At 36.9% G+C, this 20,732-nt stretch overlaps 1 protein-coding gene across 1 annotated transcript in view; it reads right to left on the reverse strand.

Moving 5' to 3' along the window:
- Positions 1-20,732, reverse strand: part of LOC104410872 (N-chimaerin-like) — a gene marked incomplete at both ends in the record, with an annotated part of 49,007 nt that overhangs the window by 25,468 nt on the left and 2,807 nt on the right. Inside the window, 3 exons of the mRNA XM_010021150.1 lie at positions 10,151-10,264; positions 11,144-11,175; positions 19,302-19,357. Of these exons, the coding sequence (XP_010019452.1) occupies positions 10,151-10,264; positions 11,144-11,175; positions 19,302-19,357 (202 nt within the window). The remainder of the gene's footprint in view (positions 1-10,150; positions 10,265-11,143; positions 11,176-19,301; positions 19,358-20,732) is intronic.

A 20,732-nucleotide genomic window follows, 5' to 3' on the forward strand; every position in this document is an offset into this window, starting at 1 on the left:
CACCTCTTCTTAGTAATGTGCTTGCATGCCCTGTTCCATTTAAACTTTATATGAGTCCCTGGAATTGACTTGATGATTGAATCAGAATCAATACCAATCTTTTGGACAATGTTTTACTGCTTTTTCTACATGATGAAACCTCCATGCTTCCTGGGAAAAGACTCATTGTAATTAGTGATTAAGACACATTTGAAGTCTATGTATACAGGGGAAAAAAACCCCTGATCTTCTCTTTAAATGAAAGTGGTATTTGGAAACCAATGCCAACATGCCTGGAATAAACACCTTCTGGAAATGTTACTAACAAGAATGTTAGTAACTTTCACAGTTTGATACTAAGCAAATAGTTACATTTCTTTACCAAAACTTTTGAAGAAATGTTCTCCAAGAGTAAATTTTGCAATGTGACTTCATGGTACTGACAGCTTTTGTATTACTTTAAATCAGAACTGTATTTTAACTCTTCTAAGCTATCAACCCTCACCAGTGCCTGCCCAGCAAACTTCAAAACGTGTGCAAATTTTACTCTACCTATATATAATATTTTAATTCTAGGTCATGTATGATATTGTTTTTCTGGCAAATTTAGAAGTCGAACAACATCAGATCTGTAACGGAAATCATGCATGCCATGGAGGGAACTGCCATAGCACAATGCTCAAAAATGCACATTTTTTGTTTCACTTACAGCAGCTTTTCCTACAAGGGTTTAAGTTCATAGAGACATGGAATCATAGAACAGTCTGGGTTGGAGGGGACACTTAAAGGCCATTTAGTCCAACCCATCTGCAATGAGTAGGGACATCTTCAATTAGATCAGGTTGCTCAGAGCCCTGTCCAATCTGACCTCAAATGTTTCCAGGGATGGAGCATCTTCACCTCTCTGGTCAACCTGTTCCACTGTATCACACCACCCTCATCATAAAAAATTTATTTCTTATATCAAGTCTAAGTCTACCCTCTTTTAGTTTAAAAGTTACTCATGACTGTCACATTTATTTTTTGCTTCTACAGGTTTTCTCACACTAAAAGCAACTTTCTCTTAATTTATCTCACTAAGACAATATGCATATTTTAATACAGTTTGTCAAGGAAATCTGAGTGGAAGACATCAAGTGAAAACCCTAAGAAATTTGTGCTATAAAATAGCTTTGCAAGTGCAAAAAGGGTTTTTGGAGAGCAGAGTAGACAAACACTGCTTTTGTTGTTGCTCTCGTTTTGGTTTTGTTTATTAATGTACACTCTGTGTATTATTCTAGGTCTCAAAGTTTATATATATAAACAAAAATGCCTTAGATTAAAAATAACTACAGTAAGATTTCTGTTCCAGAGAGATTTTGTCAAATCTGATTTGCCTTTAGCCACTGTTAATCCCAAATTTACCATACAGGTTTACTTAATTTACTTAAAGCTATTACACAATTTGCTACTTAATTTGTTTTATCAATGTATTCTACCTCTGATCTTCTAGAAATCACTCACCACTTTTTTGTAAACAGTGAGATTCACCAATATACCCATCCTGTTCTCCAAAAGCTGCATTCCTTAACAATAAACAAGCATAATAATGCAAAATGAAATGGTTCCTGCATATACAGTATGCACTGTTAGGATTCTGGTGACTACTAACAGCTCATCAATAAAGATTGATAGCTTTTCTATTATTATATTCTTTTTTTTCCAGAATGCAATTTGTTCCTTCATGAAAGTGCAGCAGTAGGTTGAGCAGATGTCAATTTATTACAGAAACTGTTAAAGTTCATTTACTCATCTCTAGCTATAAAGAAACCTAGTACCTATCAAATCAGGAGGAATGATGCTTAACTCAGCTGAGCTACATCAAGTATAAAAGAAAGAGAAGGAAGAGGAAAACCAGGCCAGATAACATTTACTGCTTTCAGTGGTTTTAGTGTTTGAATAATTCATAAATGTTTTGATAAAAACAATTACGAGATTAAACAACGAGGCTATTCGTTATTTTGAAAACATATTTATAAAGCTGAACGACTTTTTTGCTTATTGATGAAGATCAGGAAAAGTAAATTGTTTCTCCAAACAAAAAGATTTATAGGTGAGTATTTCAAAAGCTTACAAAAGAAGAGGCCAACCAAAAGGCCTAACTTGACAATATATTTCTATCTAGCATTTTCTAAAAGCAATAAAGTAAAAAGGCATTCTAATAGAACCTGCAGAAGACAAAAGAGAGATGTATCCTTTTGACAGGAAAGGACAGTGCAATGTTTGCATGTACAAGAATACACAATTATCAACCGATTGCATTGCAATTTGAGCTTTCACTAGTTCAGCTCCAACAGTGCCTAGAAGCTTCAAAGCAGACAGACATTACACACCATAAAAATAGCACAGTACAACTGAGATTCCTGCTCAGGAGTTGTGACTGGGGGTAGTCTGAGAGATGGGGTACAACTTCCAGTTTGCGTGGGCCATTTTTAAGAGATCCTAGACTTTTATACTGAACAGGCATGTGAGACAATACGGGAAAGAACATACCCTCTCTAATGGAGAAATGAGGCATGGAAAACTTAAAAGTCTCAAGCCAAGAAGTGAGCCCAGATTATTTGAGCTCCACCAGAGTGCCTCAACCACAAGCCCAAAGGCTCTATGGTGCACCAGATTACAGCAGATCTTTGCGGTGCAGCCAAAGCTATAGTCAGAAGTGTAGGACATGGCATAAAATGAACATGAGTTATATGTACTGAGCACAGACAGCTCTTGGACAAGTTACCTAAAAGTTCACAATACCACCCAAGCAGAGAATATTCCTCTGAGAAGTGCTGAACTTATATGAGCAGGAGAAAGACTGCAGCAAACTGAATTGCCAAAGATAAATTAGGTACACTAGCCAAAAGAAAACAGAGCTGACAACAACAACAGATGGGAAGAGGAGGGAAGGAGAACAGGAACACAGCAAGAAGACATGAACCATAAGGAAAAAAGCATTCTAGTCTGTGGGAGGGCCTAGGTAGCCAGCTAATTACTCATTAAGGTTAACAGCTATTTATTATTATTCTAAATACTTCAGCAAAGCCACCTCAGTAGCGCCCAGGTGCACTTACATAAGGCAGATGACATGCAGGATGCCTATGCTGTTTACTGGTACTTGAGCCTTCCATGTTACTAACAAAGTAACAAAGTGTTATTTAGTATGAAATGATATACAGGAAAGGAAATTTCTTTTACATGCAGGATCATTTAAATAGAGGCCAAATTGTTTTATTTTAGAGCAGAAAAGCAAGTTCCAAAATTTATCAGCACGCTTCTCCGGGATTTTTCAGCTAGCAACCAGGAAATATTGTGTGAATATTTTAGAAAGATTTCTAGAAACTGAATTCAGCCCTTGCTACTGCCAATCACTGCATTTGCAAATCAGGTAAAAAAATACACAGCAGAAAGATATGCAAAGTTTAGTCTTTAAAATGGTCTTTAGAATTTTTCCTACCAACTACCATAATGTCTGTTATCATGCTAAAGTGAAGAGATGCAGTAAGTTTTTGTTTGATGGGTTCCTTCTGTGGATGCAGGATAAACTATGACCAAATTTTGATATATTCATAATTAAAATGTAATTTAGCTATTATCGTACAGAAAGTCGTTTCAAACAATTCTTCTTTCCGCTGCTCCTCTCCAGTGTCCCAGCCTGTACAACAAGGCTTCCCAGCAGAATGCAGATGCACAGTTTTAACCTCTGAATTCAAAAAAACTTTTGCAGATGTTGAATTTTACAAGTGTAAGTAGTCCCATGGCAATCAATATATGTTCTGGAAGAGCACTACATGCGTGTCCCAAAAGAGCCCACTGAAAATGAACATTCGGCTACCAAAGCAACTGTCCTCCGAAATTAATTTGCAGTTTGTTTGCTGCAGTTCATTTGCAGCATTATGGTCTAACAGCCTACCAATTAGGTCTCCTTTTAAAGTATCAGTAGCTAGTTTCTTAAAGCAATTTCATAATTTAGGGAGAGAGAAGATGTGTATCAATTTCTTGCATAATACATGTAGCTGGTTGACTAAACTAAGGATTACTAATTTTTGACATTTATTTCACCCCAAGAATTGTCTCCTGATGCCACATAATCTTGAATGTGCCCTAACCCCCAAACATAAAGAAAACATGACTCATAATCATAGATAACATTATTACCTTTTTTCATTTTTTTTTAAAAATTCATGCTGCAGAACCTTATTTCAATTCATCCTCAGTATCACAATAGAATTTGCAGGAAGGGAAACCATGGTAACCAACTAAACGTGCTACAGCAGATATCTGCTCAAAAGAACATGCAGTACCATCACACTTCAACGCCTACCACTAATACAATCTCTATCCATTTCCTCTTTATCCTCATCCTAATTATTAAACAAGCTCTCAACCACAAAAGGCTACATTGTGAACCATGTCTTATTGTTACTGTCATTTGTTATAGGTCCTAGCATTAAGCACTGTACTACTCTTTCGCCAGTTCTTTTAATCCATTTGAAATATCTAATTAACATTACAATGTATGTCATGGTTTTTTATTGTCAAAGAGACTTGCTGATAAATATGGACATACATATATACCTACAATAATTTTCTCTTGTTAGTAATTTTTTTAAGACTCAGGGTTGCAAAAACTTTTCCACAGCATTCTCTTATTAATTAATTCGTAAACACTGGTGAATTCTGCTGTGTTCTCTTTTGTTTTTAGTAAGCTATGAAAAACCACATCCATGGTTAAGTACAGGCATTAAATATAGCAGGGTGCTGATCTGCTGCTATTTGTGCTTATGCTTCATTCTCTTTTATCCAGTGTTTGAACTGATACAATTTCACAGGTCTTTTTAGGCTCTGAACATTAATTTTATTTGAAGGACAGCACTGAATATTTAGCCAAACTTACACACTTAAAACAACATTTAAGTTATCATTTCCTTTTTGCCTAAGTACATACTTCTCCCTGTTACAAACTGAGAAATTTGTTTTCTGAAAACAAAACCTCTTTTGTTTCAAGTTTAGATTTAAAAAGTAATCTGTCTTAAAAAAAAGTTAGGATGCAAATTAATTGCACAATAATGGACAAAAATAGCTCATCATAAGATAGTAAAATTCAGCTTCTTACATAAGTGGAAAGCACATTTTACAGTAACTCATCAGCAACCTTAATAACTGAAAAGTTTCTTTGGGTAAGAATCACTTTTTCTACCTCATTAAAGAAGACGAAATATTCAACATCTTCCCTATGAACTCAGTTAACTATTCCACAGCTCTGTACTAAGAATATCTGAGTGCCTCAGTTAAGCCTGAAAAAGCTATTATTTATCCTATCCTATATTTGGCCATTTAATCGTTACTGGGCTGTGTATGTAGCTATTGCAGCTCAGGAACAAGATCTTCAGACCTACTAAAGCTAGTTCTATAATAGCTTCAAAGCCTAATGCTCCATAGTGGTCAAAAATTCATTAAGAAGGGTTTAGAGAACAAAGAAAAAAACCTCCATGGCCCACGTCATCTTGAACAGAATGTGCAGTCCTGGTCCTGTCATATCCAAAAGATAATCACAGAGTAAGAAAAAGGTTCAGTGAAAGATGACAGAGGATGAAGGTTACGAAACAGCTTCACTACAAAACCTGAATGTATAGCCTAGGACTCATCAACCTGTAAAGAGAGCAATAAAGGGGACATGAGTGGCATAGAAAAGGTAAATAGAGATCAACTGTTCACCATTTCTCATAATACAGAAACTAGGGAGCATCCAATGAAATTGTGAGATGGAATCTTCAAGATAAGGATGCTGCTGCCTGTAAATCCCAGTTTAGGCATGGACCTCATGTTGCAGACAGGCAAGTCTACGAGGGTCCAAAATGTACTCAGAAAGTCACTAGACAACAATAAAAAATCTCTCCATCCAAAGCCTGAAAGAATAGCAAAGATAATTCTGCTCAGAAGTCCATGAACAGCAAATTTTCAGAGGCTAGAAGAGCACAACAGAGAACTACTACCACATGTTCTCTTATTATTACACTTTTCTTCCAATGGCTGCTATTAATAGCTACTGAAGAGTAGATAGTGGACCAGAATACAAACTGGTCCTTTGCTCTAATCCAGTGTGTTCATAGTCAGAGAACTTGCCGATGCAGTCAACAGATATATAACTGGGGAGAAACTCTTTGCAGACAATTACCCATACCTATCCCCAGATCTGCCCATTTTATGATGACTTAAGGCATCCCTTAGAGTAACTTAAAAAGCAGTGAGATGCAGAAGAGCTGTGTTAGGGGTAGAACATTCCATAAAAGAACCTTCATGCATTTGCATTCTGTGCATTTTGGCTGTAGCTTAGTGCGATTGTCCAATCTGTTCCAGATTTTACAGAAACATGTTTTTATAATTGTGAATTCTATCTGCCTACAAAGGAGTTATGATTTGTGGTCTTAACAGTTTATTCTTTATCTTCTAGAAAGACAAAGTTGTTTAACAAGTGCAAATCTTCAGTGCAGAGTGAAGACAATATGAGCATATCTCAAGAATGTCCACTATAAGTACATTCTAGAAGGGAATAAGCAATGAGGATAGAGACAAGAACAAGAAAGACTATTTGGTATTTTCCCCTATAATATAGCCCTCTGTGATGTGATCTTTTTTAATAGTTCCAGAAGATAAATGTTCACTTTACAAAGTTGAGCTAGGGTTCATCAATCTCTATGAGATTTGTGGCATATAGGATGATACATTCACAAATACAATGTTTAGGCAGTCATAGTAAGGATTCTGAGTTCCACCTTTATGTCTCACCTAGCTTGCTTTGTAGCCAAAGGGGTTTTTTAGTGTTTTTTCTAATTTCCAATTTAACTGTGTTAGAAACTTTACCAACACAGCAAGTAGTTTAATCAACAACGTTGAAGTTGATTAAATAAACTGCAATATAAATAAATCAAACTACAAACACCAAGATATCTTCCTTTTTGTAGTCTGAGAACACAGAGGATGCAGTGCCTTCACTTAATTTAGTACCATCAAACCAAAATATTAGACAAAACAGAACTACAGTTGGAACTAAATTCAAAACAACTTCAATTGCTGAAACATACCATTGAGATTTTAGACATCCGTTACAATAGCTATCAATAGGTATCAAATGTAGCATTCAAATTGTTCCATGATGATTTGAGGAGTTGGTTGGTTTGGGTCCTCACAAGCACAAAGTTTTTTATCATTGCAGAAATGAAGACTAGAAATATCTCATTACAGAGACATCATACCTTGCCACAGAAAGTGTTCATGATCCTGTTTGACTAAACTGCTCTTCATGACTGAACACATTAGGTTTTTCAGGATTCCCAGGCACGCTGACACAAATGAAGAAAGAACATATCTGCCAGAGCAGGCTGTGCTGAGCCGTCTGTACTACTGAATTGCCTGCCCCCCACCTGAAGAACCGGTAACTGCAAGGCAAGAAACAACCCTGTCTCAGTCTCCAAAGCAGCTGATGCTACCCACTGCTTCCACAAGACTTTCATGTCTCGATGAATTGGGATTTTATGATGCAATCACACTTCATAGGTAGTTTCCAATTTGTCCTAATCACAACTGACAGACTGTCAAAGACAGACAAGTCAGGCAACAAACATGCACAGCTAGAGATAGATTGAGTAGATACACTTAAATACAGGAACCAAGATGGAACTAAGTATTTATGCCAAAGGCCAATGGGTAGCCTCAAGCACCTAAATTTTACTCAACATTTTCCATTTGCTTTCCAAAGCATGCCTGAAAAACAATCACGAAACATGGATATTACATTTTATGTGTTACTATGTTATCTATTGCACTATTAGAGCACTTCTTTGGCATTGCTAGTTAACTTTGTAAAATGCTGTGAAATCTGTTCTGCGTCTGTCTCTTTATATAAAAAAAACAGCTGACCAAATTTTCTTTCCTCCTAACACTTTTTAAAGGGTAAAATAAAGGTAAAGAAGGAAAAGCAAAAATCTTACAGAAGTGATCTTAAAATTAACACGACTGCTGGAATAACAGAGTGGCATTTACACCTACTATGAAAAGATCAAATTGATTCACACAGCTAGAAAAGAAAGGCTGAAATCAGAGACCCTGAAGTCAATATTCCATTGAACCTGGAAAGATTTTGACCAAACATACCAAGCTACCCCAAAGCTCTGTTTCTGGCCATGGAGATGATGTTCTGTAATTCCTACTAGGATTATCTAACCTGTAGACAGAGTTATCTTTGCCACCTGGTAGTGCAGTGACACAAGCACAAATGATGGTCTCAAAAAAATGCTATGAATTACAGGTAAAATTACATAAACTTATTATGTCAATAAGAGCAAACTTCTCACAGTCAGGCTGAACAGACAGACCACAGAAATTACCTAGTCTTTATGAGATGCTACAGTGTCAGCAACAGAGTTAGTGGGAATACTGACTAATGGGTATATTCTGTGTATATAATTCTAGGGAAAGGAAAAATGCAAACCAAGCAAAACTCTGCCTCCAGTCAATGGAAATGCAGACTCCTACTACACTTCCTAGGAGAGAGAAAAAGAAATCCTAGTGGTAAAATTTCCACATGTGGAAGACACAGCACTGTGGTTCACTGAGAATTTTCACCTAATGTATGAAAGCAAATACCCCCCATTCGTATACGAGGCCAACAGCAAGATAACAGAGCATTACTTGTGTGATGGGAAGCAGACACCTAGACCACCGCCCTTAATACATGAGTTGTTCAGCTAATGCTTACTCATAATGAAATGGTTGCAACATGTTGCAATTTCAGATTCTGAGTTGTTTGACCAAATGCTTAATTTCCTCAAAATAAATCAATGAGAACAGCTTTGCTATTATTTGAAACTGTTTCCCAAACTGATCACCAAGAGCCATCCATTCTCTTTTCTATTGGGTATGAAAACAGATTTTACTGCTTTCAAACACATTTTCCAGTTTGGAAGACATACCATCAAGCCTAAAAGAGACCTATCTTTTGACTTGCTGGACTGGATGAGCATTTGTAAAACAAGCTATATTAACACATTATTGCAAGATGCTCAGCAGCACCATCTTTCACAGTCTATAGACCTTGAGCTTTCTGCACCATCATGAGCAAGGTGCAGGAGCTTTATCTTCAAGCCAAGTGTTACGACAACTGATTTCTTTTTAGCTTTAAATGAATATTGCAAGAGCAGAAGTAGATGAAATGGAGTATTAGATCCTAATAAACAACAAATTTATTTACACTGTTAACGCAAACCCGTGTAAACGTCCATAATGTTTCTATTTGAAATCTTACTACTACTGAAACAAACATCTCAGTAAAACATACCTTTTTTTCTGTAAAAGAAAAGTAATTAATCACAACCTATTATTTCATGATATTCTTATTTTAATTGCAATCTTATTCTACCTATATAAAACTTTCAGTAAGTGCATCTTATTCAATATTTTACCATCTCATGTAGATTTAAAACACAGCTAATAATCACCATCTCCCATCTGAATACTTAAGTGTATAGCTCAGGCCAAAATAACCTCCATTTCCTTAAGGGTAATTAAAGTATTTAAAAAATACAACTAAGTAAGTTATTTTTTTATTTCTGTTTTTATTTCAGTTTTTTATTTATATCTGATCCACTTGCCAGAATTTTGCAAAGAAACAGATCTACAAACATTGTTAGTTAACAGGTGTTCAGACAAAAACCTCCTGGTTTATTGGCCATCCCACAGAGGGACTAGAACTAATTGCTCTTAGCAACAGCTAGATTAGCTAGTAAGTAACCCAAACAGCAGATTAGTCAGATGAATGCTTAAGATGTTTTTTATTTCTTAACTGCCTCCTCTCCCAACACCTATATGGTGTCACATCTGTAATGTAGTGGGAGAAGGGCAAATGAAGCAACACCAGCAAGAACACAGTTACTATTATCCTGATAGTGCAAATATAAGGACCGTTAGCACTTCAGAAAGGGCTAGGGAAGGTTAAAGATAACAGATCTGTAATTAGGACAAAAAAAGTACGATGCTTTAAAAAAAATAAATTACAACAATCACAAGGAAGTTTAAGCACTAAGGTCAACAACACAGCACATTCTGTTGAATATTTTATAAACTTAAAAATTAAATATTAATTACCAACCTTAATGCCAAAGTGTAGGTTCCAGGTTGCCGTTGGCTTTCACGAATGAGATAGCTTCCCTCTGCAACACTTAATAATTGGTCAGCTTCCTCCCTTGAGATCATCCCATGGAATCTAAGGAACAAAGACCTTTAAAAACACATGCCTTTTCACTTTTAAATCACCTTTCCTCTTCTTCTAAAAACCGCCAACCATGGTAATTAAAAAAGAAGCAAACATAAAAATGACTGATTTGCAGGAATCTACAGCTTAAATTAATCTCCCTTTCTACCCGCACTTGCGGTCACTTTAAATAGTTTAGAAAGGCTTCTATGAGACAGTATCTATGAAACAAGTATATTGCTTTTTTAAATCTGCTTTTATCAATCTAATCTGTAGAAATAAGCCCATTTTCTCCTGCTGGCTTCACATGTTTTGCACCAGTGCCATGCAATCCAGCATTTTGCAGCATCAGGGATATTATGGCAACTTGCTAAAAGCTTAGGGATTACATATAAACTCAGTAATTACTGGTGTAATAACCCAGCAACATTACACACCTTTTACCAAAATACACACAAGTAAAATCTGCTTTGTTTCCCCACACTCTATCTAACCATCTTTGCCTTAGCAATCTGAAATTGAAGATGTATATACTGTACGCTTATATTGCATTTGTGATCCAAATCTTCTTTTTCCCCAGCACACAAACACCTTTTGCAAAAGCCAACTGGAGGGGGAGGTAGACAAAGAAAACCCTTTGGAGGAACAGAAACATATGCTTCTCTCACTTAAGGTAGCACTCGATATACATATCCATCAGAAACTGCAGGCGTAATTTTAGACAGACAAAAGTGATGGTACTGCAATAATAATCTGATGGTGAGCAAGACACACTGCTGTAAAACCTAGAGAAGAAACAAAGGGCCCAGAGCAAACACTTGTAACCTGTTCTGTACCTATTATCAACCAACATGTCCGGATAAACCACTTTCAGAGGTGTGTGTTACTTACTCTCTTCCATAATATTTGGGTCTGTTCTCTACCTAGAAGAAACAACAGAAATTGTAATGTTTTATAACAACTGAATCCATACACAAAGTATACTGTCCATAACATAGTATTAAAAATGGAAAGGCATGTAATGTGAAAGTAGAGATGAAAATCATCTACTATCTCAGGATTCTCCCTGTGTGTAGAATATAGGGAAACCAAAGGTAGACCTTTGGGAAACACTGCACTTCTGAATGGCTTAAAACAGAGTGAGAAAGAATGAGACGCTTGGACCATGTCATCCTTGGGGCTCTGCTAATGCAACCTGATGGCATTAAGTATTGCCTGTCCAAACTGCCAAAAAGGGGAAATGAAAGATTCATTTCATGGGTGTCAGTGTACTATACTTTTTAAGTGTACTAAGAAGCGAAACATCTATAAAACTTAAATTTACAAATTATTTTCTATCACAGAGCTGGTTGTGCCACTGCTGCGAGCAATCAAGCCACTACCATATGGCCTTAGAGCGAGGCCCCAGTCTTGCACTTCTTGACTTCACTAAACTGTCTCATCTGTAGTATCACCTAAAAGACCCCAACAACAGGTATGCATGTGTTTACACCCTACAGTGTAAATGCACACAACATGCAAAGGTGTCAGAACACAATTTGCCTGCTAGGTATTTCAGATGAAGTAACTTGTCTCTAACTGGTCAGCAAATTTAGAGACAAGTGAGGAACTGCAGACCTCCCAGAATTATCCCTCGTTGCTAAACTTAAAGGAGGAAACTCTGTGGGGAGTAAAAGTCAACAATTATACAACCTAAACTGCAAGAATATGAAACATACAGCTATAATAAAACATACAATACAGGAAACTACCACCCCAGTTTCTTTTTTCTATCTTTTCAGAAAAAAGTCTATTAAAATCAGTGCTTCTCTCCAGTTACCTCAGTGGAGATAAAGATTTCACATGTCCAAAACAACAAAAAGTACATCCTGGTGTACAGTCTAATAAACATTCTTCCCCATCCCCAACAAATAAAAAGCTATTGTGACAGTTTATCACTTTAAAAAAAATCATTCCATCACTGGAAAGATTTATAATGTTTTAAAAGATTTCTTTTCCCTATGTAACAGCAAACAAGATCTGACCAGTACGATAACCGTCTTCAAAGGACCTGAAGAGACTGGATCATTTCAAAAGACAGAAAAAGTCTGATACACTTTTTGTTAAATGTAGGCTATTTCTTCAATAGGAAGATAGCAGCATGAATGGAGAAAAAGTGAAAACACTTTACTGTTATAGGAACTTGCAACAATTCCTAACGAAAACCCTCAAGACAAGACACTAGCCTGAGGCAGCTATTAAAAAAAAAAAAAAAAAGAATCCTGTAGTGAACAAGATTTTGCTGTCTGTCTATAGAGGTTTTTTATTTATCTCAGTGAATACAGTGAATTTATGTGACTGTCGTGGTTTAAGCCCAGCCGGCAACTTGGAACCATGCAGCCGCTCGCTCACTCCCCCCCTTTTCCTTCCTCCCCCTGCTCCCGGAGGGATGGGGAGGAGAATCAGAGGAATGTAACTCCCACGGGTTGAGATAACAGCTCTCCAGTAACTAAGGTATAATACAAACCACTACTGCTACCAATAATAATGATAAGAGGAATAACAAGGGAAAAGGACACAACCGCTCACCACCCGCCGACCGATACCCAGCCCGACCCGAGCAGCGATCTGGGCCTGCCGGGTAACTCCCCCCAGTTTATATACTGGGCATGACATGCTGTGGTATGGAATACCCCTTTGGCCAGTTTGAGTCAGGTGTCCTGTCTCTGCTTCCTCCTGGCTTCCCCTCCTCCCTGGCAGAGCATGAGACTGAGAAAGTCCTTGGTCAGAGTAAACATTACTTAGCAACAACTAAAAACATCGGTGTTATCAGCATTGTTCCCAGGCTGAAAGTCAAAAACACAGCACTGCACCAGCTACTAAGAAGGAGAAAAAATGACTGCTATAGCTGAACCCAGGACAGTGACAAAACTGGAAAATCTATATAGGCAAAAGCATTCCATTTTGGAAATGGATTAGTAATGTGACAGGGCACCTTCAGAGTACTTGCAAATCCTAAGACAAACTATAATATTATACTCAGTGTACGAACACTTGAAAATGTGAACTGCCAGATGACTGGAGCAAAGCATCAGAGAAAAGCTCTGCTGGACTTCCAAGGCAATTGTAGCTGGGTTTGCATTTCATCTTGGTGGATGACGAGTTAAAGAGGAAAATAACCACTTCTGTTAACATTGAGGTTTTACTTCAGTTTTACCAGCTCACAAAATCTTCAGTACAAATGTTGATGTATACCACTATTTACTTGTATAAGATTCAGTGCAACTCAAGCCCCAGTTGATTTGGGGAGTGAATGGAGTTTTATTGCCCATTTTTTGGTGTTTGGGGCTTTTTTTTTTAAATAAACTTTTTAGATTCATGATATTAGGGTTTTCTGACATCTAGACTGAATAAATACATTTAGACTCTAAGGCAACTCCATCAGAACTCAGTAGGAGCCTTCTAATTTGCTCAGAATTAGCTGGGCTACAAACACACTCAGTGCAGTCCATGTGGACTTAAAAAAACCACACAGATACACTGCTTAAACCAGATTTACCATGTAAGACAGTAAACACTGTTCTCCAGCTTTCTATAATGCTTCCTACAAGTACTGTCACACCAACTTTACTCATAGCAGCTTAGGCATGAAAAGCAGCACAGCATTTGTTCTTACTTTAGGTATCCATAACTGCATCAAAACCAGAAGTGAGATGCAGTTTTCTTGGTCTTTTGCAATTACCTGGGCTTCACAAAGTTCTTGCCAGGCTGTTATTTCTACAAACTACAATTGCAGGCACCCACGTATCCTCTGTGGGTGCGCACTGAAAGCCAAAACAGTTTGGTTCGGAAGCTTCAGTAGCCTTTTTACACTCAGTCAGCCTTAAGGACACAAAACCAAAATACCCATTTGGACTGGAACTAAAACCTACCTAAGAAAGGAAATATATATTTTTAAACAAAATCAAAAGCAGTAGCAAGAAAATGTCATTTTAACTAAAGCTGTTAGCTGAAAATACAGTGTAATTATCCTCTGCAGAGTTTTATTCTGATTTGGCAGTATTTTTGGACTAAAGTATTGTTGACCATGAGTAAAGGCAGCCTCAGCTACTTAATTTTCTCTGTACCCAGCAAAGATCAGTTAAATGCTAAGTCCTTTGACTTCACAAGACTTTTTACTTATGGGAAAAATTTCCTCTTTGTTTAACCTATGCTTGGCACAACTTCAAAAATGGCTTCTAACTTAGGGGAAAAAAAAAACCCAACCAAAAAACCCCTGAAATATTTGTTTTAAATGTGCTTATTTGTATAGCACTGATGCAGAAGCCACAGGAAAGATTCAGGTCTCGCTCTGATTCCTGCAAGAAACCCAAAGGTCAATGAGATATCCACCATTGTCTCATTTCTGACTGAGGTGTGAAGCCAATGAAACCAAATTTATGAACAGATAAATGGGGCAGACATAGCAGGTCCCTTAGAGTAGCCATTGCTTTGGGAAAGAGCTTAGTTAACATGAAAGGTGATAAGTCATCTTGGTTGAATTCATACAGATAAAGTCATCTTTGAGAACAGCTCTAACAAGGATGTGCAGCATATCACAGAATGGTTCGGGATGGAAGGGATCTTAAATATATGTGCTCATCTACACTATGTTTCTTGACTACTCAACAGAGGACATTTTCACAAGACTACACAGAGATGCTGTTTAACAGGCTTGTTAACTACTAGCACTGAATTAAGATGAAGCCTTACAATAGGACAGAAAACGCCAGTGATTTTAATCATCTCCATCATTTGCCTGTTTGATATTTTTTTCCTACATAGGTAAATTTTTTCATGGAGTGCCTTCATATAGCATCAAGGATGCCTTACATAACCTTGCACATGCACACATGTGTATATAAAAAATTCTATGCACAACAAATTCCATTGAGATAATACAGTATTACTTGTACAAACAACATCACAATTTGGATGCAAGCCTCATGCAGAAGTCAAACATCCTTAGAATGTTATGGAATCATCAACTTTACAAATTAACCTCACAGAGTGTTAAAAGCCTTAGCTCTGCTGCACTTTCACAATAAAAAGCTCAAACGAATGCAATGCTCTCTTTATGTCAGTGTACTCCACTGATTTGTGTGTTGCTCTGATATGAAGCTGGTGTAACAGAGCAGAAACTTGAATTTTCTGTATTTGAAAAGCATTTCATGTTAAGTAGGTCATTCTGTTGAATACCCCTCTCACTATCAGGACCTGCAGAACGCATGCCTTTGCACCTTAAATAAAAGCTTGGGGGTTTTTACAGTGTGATTTCCAATTATTCTTTACCAAGTGTTTTTTCCCCTAATCATCACTCTTGCTTATGTCAACAAGTGGAATACAATAAGGCAAGAGGAGCGATTTACGTGCTAATACCTTATCAAATTACATGTTGCTCCCTCCCACTGACCTCTCTGATGTTCTCTGGGCCAAAATTATCTTCATAATATTTATTAATTTGTTTATACAGCTGAATAATTCAACCACTTAGGAAAAGATTCCATTCCCCACTGACTCACACATGGCTCCTAATAGAAACCCAGCTGAGAAAGAGCAGATCACAAAGCTCAACACCAGCAGGAGAGGCTGAGACCAGAGAGAAAGGTTAAACATGTTACTGCTCGCTGAATATATTTTCTCTTCAAATCTGGCTCAGCTGCATACATTGTTCAATACTTATAATGAAGAACAGTTTTCTGCATTGCAATGAATTAACGTAGAAGTAGGGAAATGTACACGTTTAACATTATTTCAATTTTACCTTTATTAATAAGCTTCAAAAAGCTTATTAAAATAAGCTTCAAAGACTTTTGTTTTTCATTTAAATAGATTCTTTAATGAGAAAACGTGCATTTAATATGCTCCGCTCTGCACCTATATACCTGCAGCAGACTGATTCGTTCATAGCTCCATTCTATTTAGTTCAATTCTCGCTGATTTCTAAAACCTGTAGCTTTTATTTCTCAGCTTCTACAACAATGTTCATGGTGCAGACACAGGTTTACTCTGCACAATTCAAGAAGCTATTTTAAAACACAGAATGTCTCTCTTTTTTGTTCACTCTGGCACAGCAAAGTTTTACACTTAGTTAAAGTTTGTCATATGTTATAGTCTTGTTTTGGAATAAATTCACAGAAAGACGACTTTATAGAAACTACTGTGTTGCATTTCTTTCTTCAGTGATGACAGGACTTAGTAGAGTGTTTAGATTGCTTGTGGTAATTTTGCCAATCCCCCATTGACTCCAACAGACTACCTGTATATAGAACTAGACCAGGAGGACGTCTCTGTGTAGGCATGCAGTAAGCTCAGACACCCTCCAAAGAGCCTGGATTATTAGTTCATGCAGGACACCACACTCTCACAGCAAATTTACCTCCCTGAAACAGTCCAACTTCCCAATTTGCCACCTGTATAATAGTTAATAAGATTTATTAATTCACAGTATTAAAATTCAGTGATAATGAGGATGAGAAAATTATAGTGGTCAGTGTGGTTGATTTTGAAGAAGCTTTACACAGATGTTTTTATATTTGGCTGGTAAGAGTAGGTCTGTTTGATTCTAAAAAGAGGGCAATCTGGATCTGATCAATAGCTGAAAGATTTCCAACACTCCAGAGGTAGCAGGATTTTTAATTTTCAGATCCTGAATACACATTTATATCTCTGCTGGTTTGCTTGGATAGGCTAATGGTATTCTAAGAAATACTATGAAGGAGAACTCAGGATAAAATTTGTTCATGACTTCATATTACCTAGGGCAGAAAGACCCAAAGCACTTCTCTGCAGTCAAACTAGCATGAGATATAATGCAAACAGACCTTATTGAATATGCTGGACCCCTTCATCAGCTTACATTTTCTCCCTGACTACAGGGTATGTATGCAATCATGCAGCTGACATGCAAAGCAATTGCAATTGTCATCTGCTGTAAGATTTTCTTAACTGTAGTTGCACTTTCCCTCCTCTCCTTATATTTCTATTATGGGGTTTTTTTGTTGTTTATTTTGTTTGTTTGTGGTGGGTTTTTTTTTGGGTTGTGTTGCTTTGTTTTTGTAGCCAAAAGGTATGCAGAAGAATAAAGGTTCTAATCCTGTAAGAATTAAAACATTCACAACTGACACTCTCAAAGATTCTAATTGAAGAAACTGAAGAGTTGTCGCTCATCACCGCAAGAGCCAGGCAACTTCATAAGCATACAGTGTAAGCCTGTCACTAGATGAATACAGCAGGGCTCTGAAATAAGACTCAGCAAATAAAAGACTACAGTGATTGCACAGTATAATGTCAGCACCTCAATGATCAGTGTCAGAAGGCTACCAAAAATCCCTCATACATTTTACCATATGCATATATACACATACCTACACACAAACTAGCACTTCTTCCAGCAATGAAATACTTCTGAGGAAGGGAAAAACAACTATTCAACAGCACTTAACAACAATAAACACAATCCTTTAGAGGCAGGGAATAAAACACTTCATCCTATCCAGGCGAGCACTCTGTACAATCTCCGTACAATCACAAACCTGTATTCTAAGACCAAGCTCCTACAAGACTTAAGATACTTTGTATATTAATGTAATGAAAAATCTTATCATAGGGAACACACAAAATAGAAGAGAACCTTCCTAATAATGCTGCAATGGGAGCAAAAAAAAAAAAAGGAAGACCCCCCCATTTTTCAGAGCTCAGATTGTACCTTCTATAGATGTCTCCTTCCTATCTCCATCTTACCTTATTTGATGTAAGATGTCTATACAACAATACCCCTGCTTGGACCCTTATTAACAGTAGAAACGCTGGTTAAACCAAATTTTTTTTCTACAATGCTTCTTGTAAAATTCACGTATTGTTCTTTACTACAGCTATGTCTTGCTTAAGTGCTATCAGCTATAGCTATACCTTTTATAAAATACAAATCTATCAAATTAACAAAGAAAAACGAGTGCTTCCACTAAAATCAGTATTTTACTTCTGTTAAATTTCTACTTTTTATCTTAAAAATTGACAGACTACTTCATAGAATCTCATTTGGGCATTTGAAAAGATGACAGAGAAATGCCTGTTCAATTCTGTAAAGTAATCCTCCTTGTGATCTAGATGGTAAGCTATTAACGTTCCTGACAGTGCTATGTCCCCTGTATTTAATACTACATCAAAGTGACTAACATATTTCAAAGATTAATTGCCTTTCTCCAGCACATGATAAAAATGCTTAAGTTTTATTGCAGCAATGTAATAACTTTCAGTGGTTATTCAGTAAGAGCTGTGTTTTGTAATACTGTTTAACAAGTCAAGCCTAACATTTCAGCATTTTTGAAATTGAAATTAATGTTTCCCAGGTTCCTAACTGAAGCTGCAAGAGAGATGCAGTTATGAGTAAAATCCTGCTGGCACTGATGTTTGGTATGAGTTAAACCCTCCAGCACCACAGGTCTGGAGAGCTGCTGCTCTGCTGGATGGTAGCTCAGAACACACTAGCAATCTGGGGTCTGCCTCAACAACTGACCCCATGAGCAGGTTATTCTCAATCACCGTATACCAATGGGATCCCATTGTTCCTGTTTGGATCTTTAAAATTTGTGGCTCTGCCTAGCTTACCTCCTAGTATTAATGAGTCTTCAGTACTACAACTCAAATAACAGCAGCAGGGGAGGTTTCAGTCTTCTCTTTGCTGCTTTATTGCAGGAATCTAGCAGCAATGTGTGTATGAATAGGTGCATAGTTCCCCTGTACAGGTCTGCTCTTGCTTCTTTGAATTTCTGACCCCCCCAGAAGACGAAAAAAGGCACGCTTCCATATATCTAGGAATCATAAACCAGTAAATTATTCTCAGGTGTACACATCATATGCAAAATGCTTTGTAATTGGATTTTTAGGTTGAATGGCACAAGTACTCCCAAGGCTACTTAGTCTAATCACAGCACCAAGTATTCCAAGGAACCACTGTTTGGGTTGGGCACCATTAAGTACAAACTTGGAACCACTAGACTCTGTAAAACTGAACATTTGTAATACTCACCTCGCGAGTGCAGGTTATCCTTCTAGGATGGGGAGCTTCCTGTTGCAACTGATACACTGGGAGAAGGCATAAGTTAAATTCTAGTTAATACAGAATCATTGTATAAGGCATTTTAATATTAAATATTGCTGTTTAAATAAAGAAGACTTTCTACAAGATTTAATGCAAAAATACATCTATCAAAAATTACAAGCTGACAGAAAAAAAGAATGTTGCTAGCCAAAACAGGATTATAGATTATCTTTACAATTAATTGATCAAGTTCTATGGAGTACGTAGGTAAGACCAGTCAAATTTCCATCAAGTAGACAAGAAAAGGAATCATGATAAATGCAAATTAAATTTCATCAGACGTCAAATCAGGCTGCTGTCAGACTGTCTTCAGTAAGCAGATGGAGTCCCATCCTACAATGCTGGGCACATGCTCAGTCACCTGAAATATGTAAGGACATTACAAGAATGACTCAAACCCTGGCCTTTTGCCACTGCTCAATGATGACCCTTCTGAACAAAGAGGAAAGCGGCCTTTTCATTTGCAGATCTAAACACATCAGGAGTTGAGTAGCAGATCAGCAGAGTAAAAAAGTTCAGGCTCAGATTATGACATATATTTACTAGTATCTTGTCCCCCCTTTTTCTTTTTTTTTTTAAATAAGCCTTATCAAGCCAGAAGAAATCTTAGGAGCCAGTTGTAAATTTAATGGAACTAATGCGCAAACTTTCTAATACAACACCAGAGGTATTCTATCTCAAAAAGAGTTTGGTTTGGCAAATCTTCAAAATGAAGCTGTCAACACTAAGGTAGTATTTGAATAGTACTCTAGAACTGATAAAATGGACATCTGGAACTGTAATCTTTTAAAAGCAAATTATGTTTTAATCATTAGTCCTAACACCAAGTTCTAATAACATGTGCTGTTGAACCTTCTTCAGGTAATAAGACCACATGTTTATTTAACCAATAAGATTTTACTCCATTACACTTCTCATATGACCACAAGTCTTAGTGATGAATGCTGTATTCATGTGCTAAGTTACATGAGAATAGAGAAAATGGCAAGATGCTCAATGATATGGCAATCATAGGATAAACTGGAAAAATTCACTCTTTTCGTTCCAAACAAAAACCCTAATGTTTTTTGCTGATGTTATAAAATCAGTCCTTGCCGTTCTGTATTGATATTATAAACATTATTTTTGCAAGTGACAAAGAACAGCACACTAGAATATAAAACAGTAATTTCAATTTCAAGCATAGCATGACCATTTATTTTGCCAGCAGACAGATTCCATAGCTTCTATTGTAAAAGTCATTTGATGACACTGGGCCTTGCCCGTATCTAACTCGAGAACTGTAGAGTCAAGTTCAAAGGAAAAAAATTAAAATACAAAGCAAACAGAGATTTCTCTGAATCCCACAGAACAGAGGTG

Source organism: Nestor notabilis, unplaced genomic scaffold (assembly GCF_000696875.1).
Source record: "Nestor notabilis isolate BGI_N333 unplaced genomic scaffold, ASM69687v1 scaffold22190, whole genome shotgun sequence".
Lineage (NCBI taxonomy): Eukaryota > Metazoa > Chordata > Aves > Psittaciformes > Psittacidae > Nestor > Nestor notabilis.